This window comes from Tetrao urogallus (assembly GCF_951394365.1).
Source record: "Tetrao urogallus genome assembly, chromosome: 19".
Classification (NCBI taxonomy): Eukaryota; Metazoa; Chordata; class Aves; order Galliformes; family Phasianidae; genus Tetrao; species Tetrao urogallus.
Genome location: NC_136832.1, coordinates 2441570 through 2457245, shown reverse-complemented (window position 1 = coordinate 2457245; position 15676 = coordinate 2441570). Strand labels below are relative to the sequence as shown.

At 46.4% G+C, this 15676-nt stretch overlaps 1 protein-coding gene across 2 annotated transcripts in view; it reads right to left on the bottom strand.

Annotated features, from left to right (window-relative positions):
- Nucleotides 1-15676, bottom strand: part of LOC306953785 (voltage-dependent N-type calcium channel subunit alpha-1B-like) — a gene marked incomplete at both ends in the record, with an annotated part of 257528 nt that overhangs the window by 162254 nt on the left and 79598 nt on the right. For both annotated transcript variants that reach the window (XM_079544765.1, XM_079544766.1), the window contains one exon: nt 2044-2135. In XM_079544765.1, the coding sequence (XP_079400891.1) occupies nt 2044-2135 (92 nt within the window). The remainder of the gene's footprint in view (nt 1-2043; nt 2136-15676) is intronic.

The window sequence follows — 15676 nt, the reverse complement described above, 5'->3', positions numbered from 1 at the left end:
CACATAACAAAATAAATTCAGCGATAACTGGCAGCTGAAAGCCACCTTGGTGGCCTGCTGTAAGGTGCTGAGAAGGAAGGGCCATCGCTGTCTCACCACCTTGCACTGCTGAGGGCACTCTGAGGGCAATACAGGATAAAAAAAAACAGCACTGAGATCTGTTGGAGAGGAAAAAGTACCTAGAGTGTAGAAGAAAAGCCTGTAAGATGATTGTGTGAATGAGCATTCAGTTTTACATTTACTACAGGGGGAAAAAATACACAGTGCTCACAGCTTTCAAATCAAATAATCAAATAAAATCAAATAATGCCATATAGGAAAATATTGTTGCCCATAGAGGTGGTGGTGCCCCAGCCATGCAGGCACCCAAGGTCAGGCTGGACGGGGCTCTGAGCATCTACTGGAGTTATAGGTGTCCATGTTCATCACCAGGGGTGGGACAAGATCACTTCTAAAGGTCCCTTCCAACTCAAGAGATTCTGTGGTTATGATTGTGCAGGTCCAGGGCATGCCAGCAGATGGGAGAGCACACCTTACCCAGACAACAACACCTCAAGGAATCACAGCCCCTAACAGGGACACCAGGGCCTGGCGTTTCTGTAAACACATCATCACACTTGAGCCCTTTATTTTTTTTCCTCGACACTCAGTGAGCTGATACTTGTGTTGGCTGGAAGTAATTTAAGTCAACATTCCCTAACTTGAGGCCCTTTTCCCCATAGCAGTCATCAGCAGAAGCAATATCTTTTATTGAACTGACTGCAGTACGTGGAGGAAGAAGACAATATTTCAGGTGCACAAGGTACATCCTGAGCTACCTGAATAAAAAATATATCAGATAATAAAATAAAATAAAAGATCAGCTTTTCCCCCAGCTTTATTTCTCCAGCATCCTTGGACGCAGACACAACAAACATACAGCATCTCGTTTTTAGATATATGTTAGTAAGTAGTACCTTTCTTAGAGCTAACCAAGGACCTGACCTATTTGGGCACTCAGACTAAAGCCTTGCCCATGAAAGGATGCTGATCTGGGGAAAATTTGCTGTTAGTGCATAGTGTAAACCTTTGCTTCATATCTACAGCAGTGGCGTTTTGATCCCAAGGTAGCAGCCGGCCAGCAGGCAAGGAGTTAATGCAGAGCAGAGCATCCCCTGAGCTAAGGGGTTTCCTTTCACTGGCTCTTGCTAGAGAGAAGACCTCTCTGTTCCACATCCAGAAATGAAAGACACTCCTGACAGCCAACTGTGCAGAGCAACTGGTGAACAAGGATAAAGAATCATAGAATCACAGCATCTCCAAGAAATGGAGAAACTGGAAAAGACCTCCAGGAGCATCCAGTCCAACCGTTCACCTCTCACCAATATTTCCCACTAAGTCTTCTCCCTCAGTACAACATAATGTTTCTTGAACACCTCCAAGGTCAGAGACTCCACCACCTCCCTGGGCAGCCTGTTCCAGTGCCTGACCACTCTCTCAGAGAAGAAGTTTCTCCTGATTTCCAACTTGAATCTCCCCTGGCACAACCTGAGGCTATTCGCTCTTGTCCTATTGCTCAAAAAGAGCAGCAAGGAGTGGTGTTGGTGCTGGGTGGTCTCAAGCTATAAGCAAGGCACGATTTATCCTCATTATACCCTTCACATCAGCATGTAAAATAGACCAAGTTGCCAATGAGAAGGTAAGACTGAGTCCTGTCTATTCCTTGCCTTAGGATTTTTCCCTCTGTGAGTTACTGGGCTGGTAAATCAGTCAGAAGTTCCAAGGTCAGGGCAAGGGGTCTGAAAGCTGTAAGTTTCTGTTCTCAGAGCTTTGTATGTGAATTGAAACAGTTCAAACCCAACGACAAAGGAGTCCCAGGACAACACCCTGCCATGCACCAACAGAATTCAGGAACTACATCAGATGGCCGTATCAAAACTGGGACAGCAAAAACTCAAAGCCTTGGAAGTGTGAGGGAAGAACATATTGTTCATAAAAGCATGTTAGACCCCAAAAGGTATAGAACCCATTTGGCTGTGAAGGTGACAGGTTCATGGCACTCACTTGGGATTCCTGACACCAGCTTCAGCGGCCGCAGCACACGGACGGCTCGCAGGGTCCGCAGGTCGAAGTCGGTCCCAGCAGTTGCTAGAATCCTAGAGTTCAAAGAAGAGAAGGGAAAGAGAAAGGAAAACGGGATTAAAAATGCAAATTCCTGTTTCCAAAGCATGGATTTGGGGCATTGTTCAGGCTGCTTCAGTTTTTATACCTGTCATTCATTGGATCTGCTGAAAACCAATAATTTGCGTGCTCCTCATGAGCTGCTGAGCTTTACTCAGACATGGGAAAATCCACAACACCTTTATGAGGCTGTTTGCGTTTAGAGTGGGTCTGGCTCTGAACCTTACGAAACAGCACCCTGTACTTAGAGAACACATGCCATTTTAAGACAGTAAGAGGGAAAGAACCCCCCCAGCTGTGCTAGAAATTACCTGCCAGAGCCTTCTGCAATAAATTCAGAGATCCCTCAGGTACCCATACCCTGTGTTTCATAATATTTAAAGAAGTTTCTGCTTATACAGTTTATCTCTGCAAAATTAATTTTTGCTCAGGGAATCTTATTTGAGGAGAACATCCAGAGAGTAAGGCGCGTTTCCTCTGATATGCTCACATGGCCCTAAGAAGAAATACAGGTCCCAAAACCAAATGATTCTTGAAAATGGAGTAGTTTCAGAAAATGAAATCGCATTGGTGTTTCAGGACGCAGTAAAGGAAGAGAATAATAAATTCACAGGATCAGTAAGGTTGGAAAAGAGCTCTAAGATCATCTAGTCCAACCATCCATCATCAAACATTGCCCAGTAAACCATGCCCCTTGGTACCACATCTACAGGTTTCTGGGACACCTCCAGTGATCCCCCACCTTCAGGGCAGCCAGTGCCAATGCATCATCGCTCTTTCAGAAAAGAAATTCTTCCTGACATCCAACCTGAACCTCTCCTGAACAGGGACATCTACAGCTCAACTGGGTGTTTGGAGCCCCATCCAGCCTGACCTTGGATATCTCCAAGGATGGGACATCCACCATCTCTCTGAGCAATCTGTGCCAGTGCTTCAGTACCCTCATGTAAAAAAACTTCTTCCTTACACTCAAGCTCAATCTCCTCTCTTTTAGTTTGAAATCATTTCCCATTTTCCATTTCCCTCACAGCAACACACAGAAACACTGTGAGAGGTGTAGAGCACCCGAGATCAGCCTCCACCTGCCCATTTTGCTCAGTGCCTGATAACGTGTAGCTGATCTCTCAGCCAAGTGGCCAGCTGCCATAAAAACACAAAATCAGAGTTATGCAGAAGGAAACATGTAGTTTTATTATGTAGTATGTATTATGCAGGATGTCTGGCAAAGTGGGCCATGGAAAATGCGGCCATGCAGGATGGGGCTGTGCTCACAGTTTCCAGAATAAAAGCCCTGTCCTTGACTTACTGACTGACTTAGTGCTGCTGCCAAGTGTGGGCCAGGGAAGAGCAGGCTCAGCATTGCTGTGCGGAAAGGGCCAGACTCAATCAGCAGGAGGTGCTGGAGATCAGGAAAAAGCATGCTGAGATGCTGGATGGCAACAGAGGCAGCAGCAAGCCAGAACCTGAGGAGCAGAGTATCTATTCTATAGGACACCTGTTCCTACATTTCCACGACCTGAAAATTCGTGTTACATCAGCTCTATTGGTGCAATTTGAGCAGAAGCAACAGGAGATGATTTAAACCAAGGGCTATTGTATTCAGAGACTTTAATTTTACTTTCTGCTCTCATGCCAATGATTTTGCTCCTCTTTTCCCTTCCTTACATCCTCACAACATAATTGCTTGCTTATAAACCTCAGTAGCCAGGGAACCATGCACACTTCACACTGAAAGATAATCTTGAACATCCACCTGAGGTGTTGCTGCTAAAAGCACAATTAGTCTCCAGTGAGCTAAAATGGATTTGTGCTGTCATCAGGCAGGTTTGTGCCATGGGCTGAATGGGGGGGGGGATACTCTGTATGTTCATTAATTTGCTTCTGAGCTCATCAAGGACAAAACAGGAGTAAGTGTGGGACACCATCAAATAGTCCCAGGGCATCAATGGCTGAAGGTCTTCATTCCAGTCCTGTCTTCTTCAGTGGTCTTGGTATTAAAAAAACAACCCGTGGCAACCTCCCCTAGTCAAAAACCCTAAGTATTCATTAATTCCCACATCACTAATGCTGTAATTCCCTAGCTAAATAATATAGGGCACACTACACCCTGCCATCTCCTGTAGTTGCAGAGCTGGTCCATGGATCACGTCAAATCTCAGTCTAATCTTGTGACTTGTCCATGTCTACATGGCTGAGCTGTAGCTGCCAACTCTGTTCGTGAATCAGCCACACTGGAAGACCATAAAACCGCAGACAGATTTTGCCTAGAGAGAGAAATACACAGCAGCAAGCTAAATAATGCCACTTCCAGTGAAACAAATGGATGAACAAGGGTACGAAGTGGTAAAATAGACAACAGCTCTGGGTCTAAAAGCCCTCAGTTGAGACTTGCAGGTAAATGAGGCAGGTGGTGAGAAAGCCCAGGTGGGTGTTGAGCCTTGAGCAATGCATTTTGCACAAGGACAGCCAGGTGCTGCAGCCTTGTAGGCTGTGCAAATAGACTGGCTCTGGCAAAGAGACAGGTAGGATCTGGGGCTGAATGCAGCAACACGACTCATCCTGGCCTGGGGCTCCTGAGACATTTCTGGAACTGCTTTACGCTGACAAAAGGCTGTTTACACCAGCAGTCACTTCTTGCCAGCTCCCCTCTCGCAGCCTGGATGGTGGGAGAAATTGGAAACCATTGCTGGCGCAGACAGGTGGGGAGGGTCTGCTTCAACCCAAGTCTGAGGGTTCACATCTCCTGTAAAACACACTGCAGCTCTCTTTGCATTTGTTTGAGTGCAACAATACCTCTGTGCCTTTTCCCTTTTGTACAGGCAGGCCATCAGACCTTTCTTCCTCATATGCTACTGCCGCTCTAGGGATCTGGGCACGGATCCTGCTAGCTCAGCAGTGCTCAGGACTGCTGCACGCTGCTCCTCATGTAATATGAAGCTGGCTGCATACAGCGCTCTGTATCACCACCTCCACACTAACAAGCTCTGACATCTGCTCCCAGACAAAAAGGCCAAATTTGTGATAAATGCCCAAAATCTTTTGTTCTAAGAAAACCTGGAGTCAGTTATAAAAAGAGCTCGTTCCTCTGGGTATAAAAGGATGCAAGGAACAGAGGGGAAGTGTCCTTCCTGAACATTATGCTAACATAAATAATTAGCAATCCGCTTCTGGAAGTACCTGAGAGCTCAGTATTTCTGTGCACTGGCTCCACAAGACGCATTACCACGCGATGCTGCACATTTCAGAGCTGCCTGATATCACTGCTACCTCCTGTTATCACTGTCCATAAATCACACTGGAGGCCACAAGAGATGCTCGCCAAAGAACCGGGGCTGGCTGCGAGTCCAGCAGCTTCGGTGTGTCTGCTTGCAAGCAGATAACACAAAGCTACAGCAAACAGCAGCAAGATAAAGAACAGAATTATTAACACTTCCAAGTAGGTGTCTCTGCTGGACAACACCGGGTTCTGCTAGAGGAGAAATCACTGGTATAAACATAGGCATTTTTTAATGGAATCTTTTCATTTATAGGAAACTCTAGTCCTAGAAAGTAAATGGAAAGAGCAATTTTTTCAGCCATCTTATCAGAAAAAGAAAAGCCCATTCATAAGAACTGAGTCAAACTCTTCAGTGGGATTAGGAGAGAGATTAAATACTGATGAGACAGCTTTCCTGGAGGGAAAAAGAAGAAAAGAAAAAGATCCAGTTTGCAAGAAGCACAGAAGCCTCCTTGTGAAGAGAAATGGCAACCACCAAATCATACCCATAGAATCAACCCCACCTAACACAGACAGCTTGGCAGCACTGACCCCAAAATATGGGGCCACAGTGATTTCCAGGTCCTTCACCAACACTGAAACCAATAGGAAGAAGGAGAAGTGGGCTTTTCTTCTCTATCTTGAAGGAGCCAATACTGATGGCTTCAGCTGTGGTAGCTCTTCAGAAATATTGGCCAACCAGTTTAAAGATGCTTCCCCTTTGTATGGGCGGCCCGTGGCTGGTTGCCATCTCAATCTGTGGTCTTCCCCTTGTATTTCTGTCTGATTTCTCCTCCAGGAGACAGAAACAGACCCCAGCCCCACGGCAGCTGACACCACCAGGATCACTGCCACTGTGCTTGCAGTAGATGGATGTCCCAGTGCTGAAGAACCCACAAGCAACCATCTAAATGCTTGACAAATTTACAGCTTAAGTTTGTTGGAAAGAACTGTACATGCATGTTGAAATGAAAGATTCTATCAAAAAGTTTCATTGCCTTAAGAAAAAAAAAAAAAGTCCTTTCAATTCATATTAACCAGACAGGCCTTTTATTGGGTGCATTTCGAATGGCTACGATATCCATCCTGCACAGCAAATGGCTCTGCTCTGACTCAGGCACCAGCCCACTATCATCACATTTCTGGACTGATTACTTCAGCTGCTGTAGTAGCAATTTGGAAGGGAATCAGCCTTATTTGGGGTCAGAACCAGGCCAAAGGACTCCTGGCTTTCTAGGTTTTGGGCTCTAAACTAAAGGAGCATCGACACACGTATACACCAACCAGTCCAATGTGAGAAGCATACACTCATAAAATATCCACAGTTCCACAAGGAGTCACAAAGTACACCTTTCCCGGTATCAGGAAAATTAACATAAGCTTCATCCACAGGAAAATGAAAGGCTGTGACAACTGATTGAAACTGGATGTAACATCCACAGGAACCATAAAAGCTTATTACCCAGCAAGTCAGATTCTTATCGTATATCAGACGACATAGCATTATAATCCTATCGGCTCTGTGGCACTCTCCAACAAGCAAATCCTGCTGCTCCACACTGCACAACCTCTGTGCTTGCCACTAGACCACTTTTCCTGACCCTGGAAGGAGCAGATGTCTGTAGTTATGGAGGAGGATGGAACATCTCCATCACTGAGCTGAACACTCAAGCAGCACCTCTTCCCCAGCCTTCCTTTAGAGCTCACAACCCGAGCTGCAGTGCGAGCCAAAATCAGATCGTGGATCCCACTGCCAGCCCTGCTTCTCCCAGCTGCAGCACAAAGCTGCATGCAGGCAGGGCTGAGAGCTGCTGGAAAGATGCCCTCTTTCACTCCATTTGATTTCACGGTGCGTAAGCTTTATCTTGACTACCAATGACACACAGTCAACACCGGGTCGGATCCGATAAGTAGATGTGGCATGCTAATTGCACTGATTAATTCATGGCATGAACAGGTCCCACTGTTGGCTCCAGCACTCCACATCGGTGACGTCCCCACCAGCTGTGTCTGGGCCTTTCCATATGGAAGGACCCTGCTTGCCAGCTCTCTGCTTCATGGCCAACACCAATCTCAGCATCCAAATACCTGCAGGTCTAAGCTTACTCCTTCCCCTCAAAGCACACCTACAACAGCATATAAAACATCCCAACTCTTTCCTTTGTAGGCATCACTGAATTTGTCACTGGCTTTCAGCATACAGAATGCAGCCTGGAAACCAGTGCAACCTCTTTGCAGAATTACTGCTCCCCTCCCCAAACCACCTGCAACCTATTTTCCCGACTGTAATTCCTGAACAAGGCTCCAGGGAGATAAAAGGGAGAGGAGCATCTGTAGGCACACGCTCCTCTGCTATAGTGAGACAGTCTGCAGCCAAGCAGCGTGCAGCATTCAAACAAAAAGAATGAGGTTTTGCAGAGCACGGGGCTGATGGCTTGGCGTCTGCCCAGGATGAAGGGAGATATTCTGGTTACAACGATGCAATTACTCAAATAAGTCCTTGTTGCTTCTAAGCAGGAAAGACATCAACACACCATGGCACGTAGTATAAAAGGAGGCTCATTTGCTGTAAGCCATGGCAGCTGGCAGGAAAATGCGTGTGTCCAAATCATTTCACTGAGCATACACTGGGAAATCTGAGCATAGAGGAGTTAAAGCCATCCTGCACTTCATCGTGGCTGGAAAGTAGGTCATACCTTGAGTCTTGCTAAATTAACATTACAAAGGAGAGATGACTACTTTCTGTCCTTGGAAATGGGCATCTGAGAATTTTGTTCCTGGCACCGGAGGATGAGGAGAGCAGGAACTGGGAGCCCAGAGCACTTTCCTGGCGTCCCACAGTCTTTTGGGTATGGGCAGGAAAACAGAGGGTGTTAGCTTAGTAGCTTACAGTCATAGAATCATAGCATGGTTGGGTTGGAGGAGACCTTAAAAACCACCCAATTCCAACCTCCTGCTGCAGGCAGGATTGCCAGCCAGCAGGTCAAGATTCTTAAATAGGAGAGGGAGGGAAATGTCAGATTCAACAAAACGTTCAAAGTGTTTTTACTTTATGTCAGAAAAGGAAGAAAAAAAAAAAAAAAGAAAAAAAAAAAGCAGTGAAACAACATTTGGGATCATTTGTTCCACTTGTCAAATTCTAAAATGAACTATTCTGACTTCTAATGTGTTTTCCTTTTTAGCGAAAGCAATTCATGTCAAGCCTACAAATATCTTTGACTTGATTTAAAGCTGCCATTTACCTGACGAAAGAAAGGAAGAAAGGAAGAAACCTCAAATCCTGTGTGCATGAAAAATATCTCCCCAACTAGATGCTAGATTTCAATAAGTCAGGAGGAGTGTGACTGTGCTTCTACTGGGCAAAGGGCAGAGGACGGCTGGTAGGTGGATGGGGGAATGTGTTTTTCTGCCAGGTGGGCTAGCAGGGCAGCAAGGACACTGCAGGAGAGATCTGAATCACTAAAAGCACATCTCAGCCCTCCGTCATCACAGGACCCACCCAGCCTCCTTGCCAGGCTGCCCTGGGAGCAGTGACAAAACCTGCATTGTTTGGAACCAGATCCACAACACCCTCTGCATTTGGCCAGTCCCCAGTGATAACTGTTCAGAAGCTGAGCAGAAAATGTCATCACTGTCAAATTACACTGGTGTTGGGGGAAGGAAAGAAGAAAAACACATACACAAAACCAGCCAACAGTGAAAGGTTCAGAACGGAGCTCAGCCTTCTCTCCTGGTGCAAGCAGAAGAGAAACGGAGAGCAACATCATTGAGGGGCAGGTGCAAAGGAGAAGAAAAATATTTGGCAGTGCTGTGCACACCAGTCAGGATGAAAGGGAGATCCTTGTATTGTGACTGTCTTTTGGGCCTCTTTGCACAGCTGGATTTTCTTCCCAAAGCGATCCTGCCAAGCTGTGCACTGGTTTCTTGAGGGCACGCGTGGAAGGAAGACCTTCTTCTGCATCCATGTGCTCCACCTTCTCATCAACCAGTGATCATCACCCTCCCTGGCCTGATCCACTTCTGAACACAGTGCCAGGAAGCAGCACAAGGAGGTGGCTGATCTTTGGAGCTAGAGCCATCTTTCTCCTTTCTGCTCTGCCGTGGTGCAGTCCTGAATTCCTAAACATTAACAAGTGTTAATGCAACACTTTGGTGTCACTGCATCACTGCAAGCTGCAAAGTGACAAAAATGGATCAGTATCAACATCGGTGCATAGATATACTCATGCATTTGACCAACCAGAGATCCCAAACAGCACACAAATTGAACAGAACCATCCTAGCAAGAGAGCTTGACCAGAACCTCAAAAACATTCTTTTTTTTCCCCCTACAGTGTAGCAAAATGCTGACAAACAACAAGCCACCAGTATGTCGTTGCCCCTTGCCTGCCTGTAGTCTCGTTGTGTTGCTCCTTCCAGTACAAGCCTACTATGCCCAATGAGAAACACTCAAGTCAAGCTGCTATTTGTATATCATGAGAGATGACCACGGAGATGGTATAACTTGATATGCCAATCAAGCATCAAATGGGGTTAGTGGGTGTGTGAGCACCCACCGCTGCTTGTGTTTCCTTATGTCTCCTCTAGCAGCTGGGAAGTTCTTCTATGGGAACACAGCCTCCATCTGCATGCCTGGGTCTAGCTAATTTAATGACCTGGTTTTGGCACCGTGCTCATGACTTCCAGTTTAAGTCCATTGCAAGCATTGGAAGCAAGATGAGACGTTGAGCATTTAGTTCACAAGTTCTTTTAGCTAATTACTTTGAGAGTGGATAGGAGCCAACATTGAACTCAGGAGTGGTTGGACAGCAGACGGTTGTGTCATTATTCCCTGGATACATGGTGAATGCCCTCGGCTGCTGCTCATGTTACACCATCACATCACACCCCAAAAGGTGTGCCAGCTCCCTCCTCGCCTGTGCCTTCCCAGACATCTTAGCTTGAATCGATGCTGGAGCTGAATTGAGCCAGACTACAATTGCCCCTCATGCATTTCACATCCAAATCTCCTTGCTCAGAGCTGAAGCCTGACCAGCGTTCACACCCCAGAAATAAGTAGTCAGACCCCAAATCCACAAAGCTAGATTGATAATTACTAGACATCTAAAGAATACTAATTATATTAGGGCTATTTGCATTGACTCCTCAGGTTTTGTAGGCAGGAAAACATGGGATCATGTTTTCAAACTTTAATCTACAAGACACGAAAAATGATGGCTTTCACATGAAATCTCCTCTGTCATAGGGGTCTTGAAGATGAGGATTAAAGTAAGGCAACTGATACCAAAAGACTCGTAAGGTAATATCCCTTCCTTAGTGCACATCTGATTGCCACTCCCAAAAGGCACTGGTTTCCCTCTTTCATAGAATTCTTTTCCTTAATTATTATTATTTTCTGTTTTGGCCTGAACTATCACAGCAAATGTGTAATGTTGTTCTAAGGAAAAAACAGTTTGCCAAGACGTCTAAAATATTGTGTATTCCCTCCATCTGCTTCTCCTAAATAAACCCAGGGCCTTATCTAATATAACGAGTAGATGTTGGCAATAATTGCATAGCCATCTGCACCGTGCTTTAAACCTGTTGCAAGCTGGGCTGCGGACATGAGAAAGTCAGAATTTATTCCTTCCATACTGCAAACAGAAATTGTAACTTCCCCCCTTCTGTTTTTTAGGATAATTTCACTATATCAGCTCATCTGCTTGGTGCTTGGGGAACTGTAATTCAGGACCGTGACAGACAAAATCCCTTGTTTCCCTATCTAGCATAGATAAAACTCAAGATTTGAATCTGGTGAAGGTCGGAACAGTCCCAGGTGAGTACTGCCTGTAGCAGAGCTGCCTTGAAGAGGAGGTTCTGCCCAGCATGTTGCAACCATGACACAATATAATTCAGCAGCGACTGCACAACAGCAGTGCTCTGCCTGTACCTGAGCCCTGCTGGGAAGGACCAACGCAGAGGAGACTTTCCCAGAAACCTTCGTGCCTGATTAGAAAGTCTCTTCCGGCTGCACGCAGCTGTTTGCACCGTTGCATGCAGGGCTCCATCATCCAGATTTACTGGGGAATTATTTGTGTTATCATCCCAACTCAGACTGAGCCTGTGTCAGTTGTAAAGTTTAGTCAGGACTTTTTAAACCTTGTTCCACTGCTAAGCGTGAGATATCTCACCACTCGTCACAGATAATGCCACAGAAATAGGAATTCCTTTGCAAGAGCAGCTGCTGGGTCAAGCTGCAGGCTCAGTCCCACCCGAAGAGTTGGACATACACTACTCAAACACAAACCAGGTCCCAAGCTCTTATGTATGAGGAGGACAGATATGAAATCCCATCAGCCTTCCCAGACACTGAACAAAGCTCCGGGAACACACCACCATTTTGGATGTGCTCTATCTTGACATCAAGCAAGTTCTCAGCTCTATCACCTCTCCCACCTGACCATGGGAAAGGGTCTGGTTGGCACGTCTGTGCCCAGGGTTGGGACCCTGCAGGACCACAGTGAGCAGCAAGAGGATGCCTGACTGGATTCACCGTCTGCTGAGCATGAGCAACAGCATCTAGGAGAGGAGCACTCATCTACTTTACTCAAGAGTGAAAAACACCAAAGTCGTTGGATAGAAAGAACTGGGGTGAAGACCACTTGCTGCCAATGAAATCTAATCACCTGGATACACCAGATATGCACTGGCCTGGTGTCAAGGTTTTTCAGAGAAGACAGCATAGCTGCTGCCATCTTCTGTGTGCAACGACCACAGGAACCCCCACCAATGCCAACACACACCATGCCTACAACCACAGTCCCTATGAGCCCTTCTTTGCACCTCTTCCACCCCACACTGCAGTTGTCCATTCTCTCCCCACTCTCCCCCTTCTTTTCACCCACCACAACATGACACTCTGCTGCCTGAAACCAACATAACTGCACCAAGGCTCAGCAATGCAGATCAGCATTGCCAGGTCACACTGAGCTGAGCCTGCTGACCTCAGAGGCCAAAGCAATGTCACCGACGCAGAGAAGCGACATCTTTATATCAGGAGAGGGAAATGTGCTTAAATTAATTGGCAGTTCAGATAACGGAGGCTTTCGCTCTCCACTGGGCTGTTAAGAACGCTGGAATTGCTGCAGATAAAAGCCTGGCAGTATTTTCATCATGAGCTCAATGTCTCTGGACTGTATAATCCTGCCATTAAAAAATATATGCTCTGGGCTGAAACTCGACATAGAAGGTCCCTTTGCAGCAGCAAACATTTGTGTTTTCCAAATTTCCAGGGCAGTCCCCTTGGGCCCATTGGGTAGTTACAAGCCAGCAGAGATGGAAGCTGCAGTTTTCCAGATGAGGCTGTGCTGGCACAAAGCTTTGCATATTTGGGGCTTCATTTTACTGCACTGACCACGCAGGCAAGTTTGCCTGCAGCTTCTGAAATACAAGCAGGAGCGGGTGCTCATCAGCACCACTGATTTGCTGCAGCAAGTTCCCCCGTGACACAAAGGCAGATCTGAATTATAGAGTCGGAGAGCGAGATCTGTGGGGGATTTCTCAGCTGCAGAAGAGGCGAGAAGCATCCTGCAACCCACAGCAGCTTTCTGACAAGGTGGTGCATGAGAATATAGCATGGAGGACTTTGGGATGTGGGCCAACAGCATCAAATGCTTTTTGTTGATACAGCCTATTGCTGTGAAATGGTCCAGAAATCCCTCCTAGCTTCTCAGCGCCAGAGTTAAGTGTCTAGTTAGGAGCTAAATCATCTCTGCAGCCAATGGAGAAGAGTGTAAGTAGCAAAAAGGAAACCAAAAGCAGCGCTGGCAATTTCTGGCATCCAAAATGCATGGGTCAAGTTCACTGAGGAGTAGTGAGAGTGGCTTTAACACCTGACCTGAGTTTAATCACCAAGTGAGCAAGGCAAGACAAGTCACTGCTTCACCTCGTGCTTCTGTTTTCTCTTTATAATACACCTCTTGTGCATTTTTAGGAGGGGGAATGCTGCACATTTGACTGCCTCCCAACCTTTATCTCTGCCCACTGTTCTCCCAAATCATCTCTCCTGCTCACAGCACCCATTGCCATTACAACACCCAGCTGGCTGCTCTCCGATTACCAAAACCCCCAGAAGAGAAGATCTGAGGTTGCATCCAGCACTGGGGCAACAAAGGCATTCCAAGCACATTTCCAGCCCGCCAGCATCAGCTAATGGAGTTTGCACAGAGCAGACCGTCGTCTAGACAGCGTTAAGCTCCAACTGGGGAAGGTGCAGGACGACACAGCGTGGTTTCCAGAGTAAGCATTTCTGACATTTGCTTAGTCATCCCCTTCCCTCTTGGTTGATGTCTGAGTGATTCCTGGCTCCAGTAGCCCTGGAAACCACGGGAAGAGGCAGCTCCAGGTGTGGAGTGCCGCTATGAGGCGTCGCTGGGGGGAGATGTGGGACTGGTCACCCCTGCCTAAATCCTTGCTGCCACCCAGGGGACTCTGAAGATGAGCTTTGGATAGGACCAAGATCAATTTGAAAAAGCTCTGGAAACTTACCCATTTTTTAGCTTAGGAAAGTGATAACAAAGAAGGGCTGGAAGATGTGGCACTCTTCAGCTCCAGCAAAGAATTGGTAATCAAGATGTTTCAGCTAAAATCTGGATGGAGATGGCAATCAGAAGCCATTCTTCCTACATCCCTCCTGAAGGAGCCACTTACTGTTTTAGACCCCACACAGCGTAATAGTTAAGCACATTGGCACAGAAGGAGACACTCCAACGTGGACTGAAGCCTCACATATGGCCCGGATCACTCCATACAGCAAAATGAAATAACCCAACATTGGGTCTCCACGGCACCCCAGCTGGGAAATCCCATCACACCTCAAAAATCTGCCTCTTTCCACTACCCTACAAGCAGAGGCAACTGCATGCTGAGAGCAGAGGATGGCATGCCTCCATGGCAGGTCTGGGGGGGCACCAACAGAGATAGAAAGACTAAAAAATTTAAGCCCTCCTTCAACCACTGTCCATAGCTTGTTTTGGGACCCGATTTCATTCCTTCTGTCCCAGTTCTGCTTTTTCTCCAGCTTCACTGGAGCAGTCCCATAGCTCTGTCCACCACCAACAGCTCTGAAGAGCTCCAGCACAGTGTCATTACCATCTTATTCTTAGCAGCAGCTCAATTAAGAAACAGCAGAAGAATTTGTACAAAACACTGTGTTGTGTAACTCCTACATTAAGAGCAGCCACAGCAAAGTGCAAATAGGTGGCATCTTAGAGGTGACAACCCAAGCAAATCCAGAGGTGTTGTTGGTTCTCAGAAAAAGCACTCAAGAAAGAGGGCTTTTGAGCTGAAAAATACCCTTTTCCCCCCAAAAAAATAATAAAAAAAAGTGTACTGTTAGAGAAACATCAATTTCAGTTTTCCAGAGGGAAATAATAAACCATTTTGATTTCATTTTGTCTTCAAATATGACTTCAGATTTTGTTTTTATTTGGTTGTTTCTAACTGCGATGATATTGTACAGCTGGCTGAAAGCAGGCATTTCCACTTAAAATCAGGTTGAACTCTCCCAGGGGAAGCTCTACATTTTGAAAGAAATCTTTGGGAACTGGGAATTTTCCCTCTGATATTTCTGATTGGGGATAAGCCTGAATTTCTCAGTAGCCATCCTGCAAGGCTGGAGAAAGACAGCCCTCACCTGAAGCAGCTCATACTGCCTTCCCATTGGGACGTGGTGAGATTTTGAGCATCTGGGATGGAAGCAGATGTTGGGTGTGAATAAAATTTTGGGACAAGGAAAAGCTTGCTTCAGAAGGAAACAGCGTGGCAAGATGCATCCTCCTTCTGGAAGGCAAGACCATGCAGGACACAGATCTCCAACAAAGTTTCCAGCAAAAGGGGATAACTGAGACTGTGGGAGGAGGAAAAAAGCAAGGGAGCAAAGAGAGGGGCTGGAGAATGCCAAGCAACATCAATTTGCTTGGGTTTGCCAAGAGCGCAGGTGGAGCTGGAGTGATAAAGTTTGCATCTGGCTTTTGCAGATGACTAAATTTACAGGCTGGGGTAGAGTCAGAATTTGGCATGTTATCTCAGGTCCCACACTGCTGGAAAAACTGAAGGAGCATTTCAGCCTGAAATTTACCAAAATCAGCCATGGAGATGCTTGGATGCAATCAGAATGCATCTCCCCAGGTACCCCCTTCCCATTTATTCAGCTTGCATCAGAAAGGAGCCCAGAGCTCTGCTCACTGCCAGCAAACAGCTTTTTCACTGTGATCCGAGAGC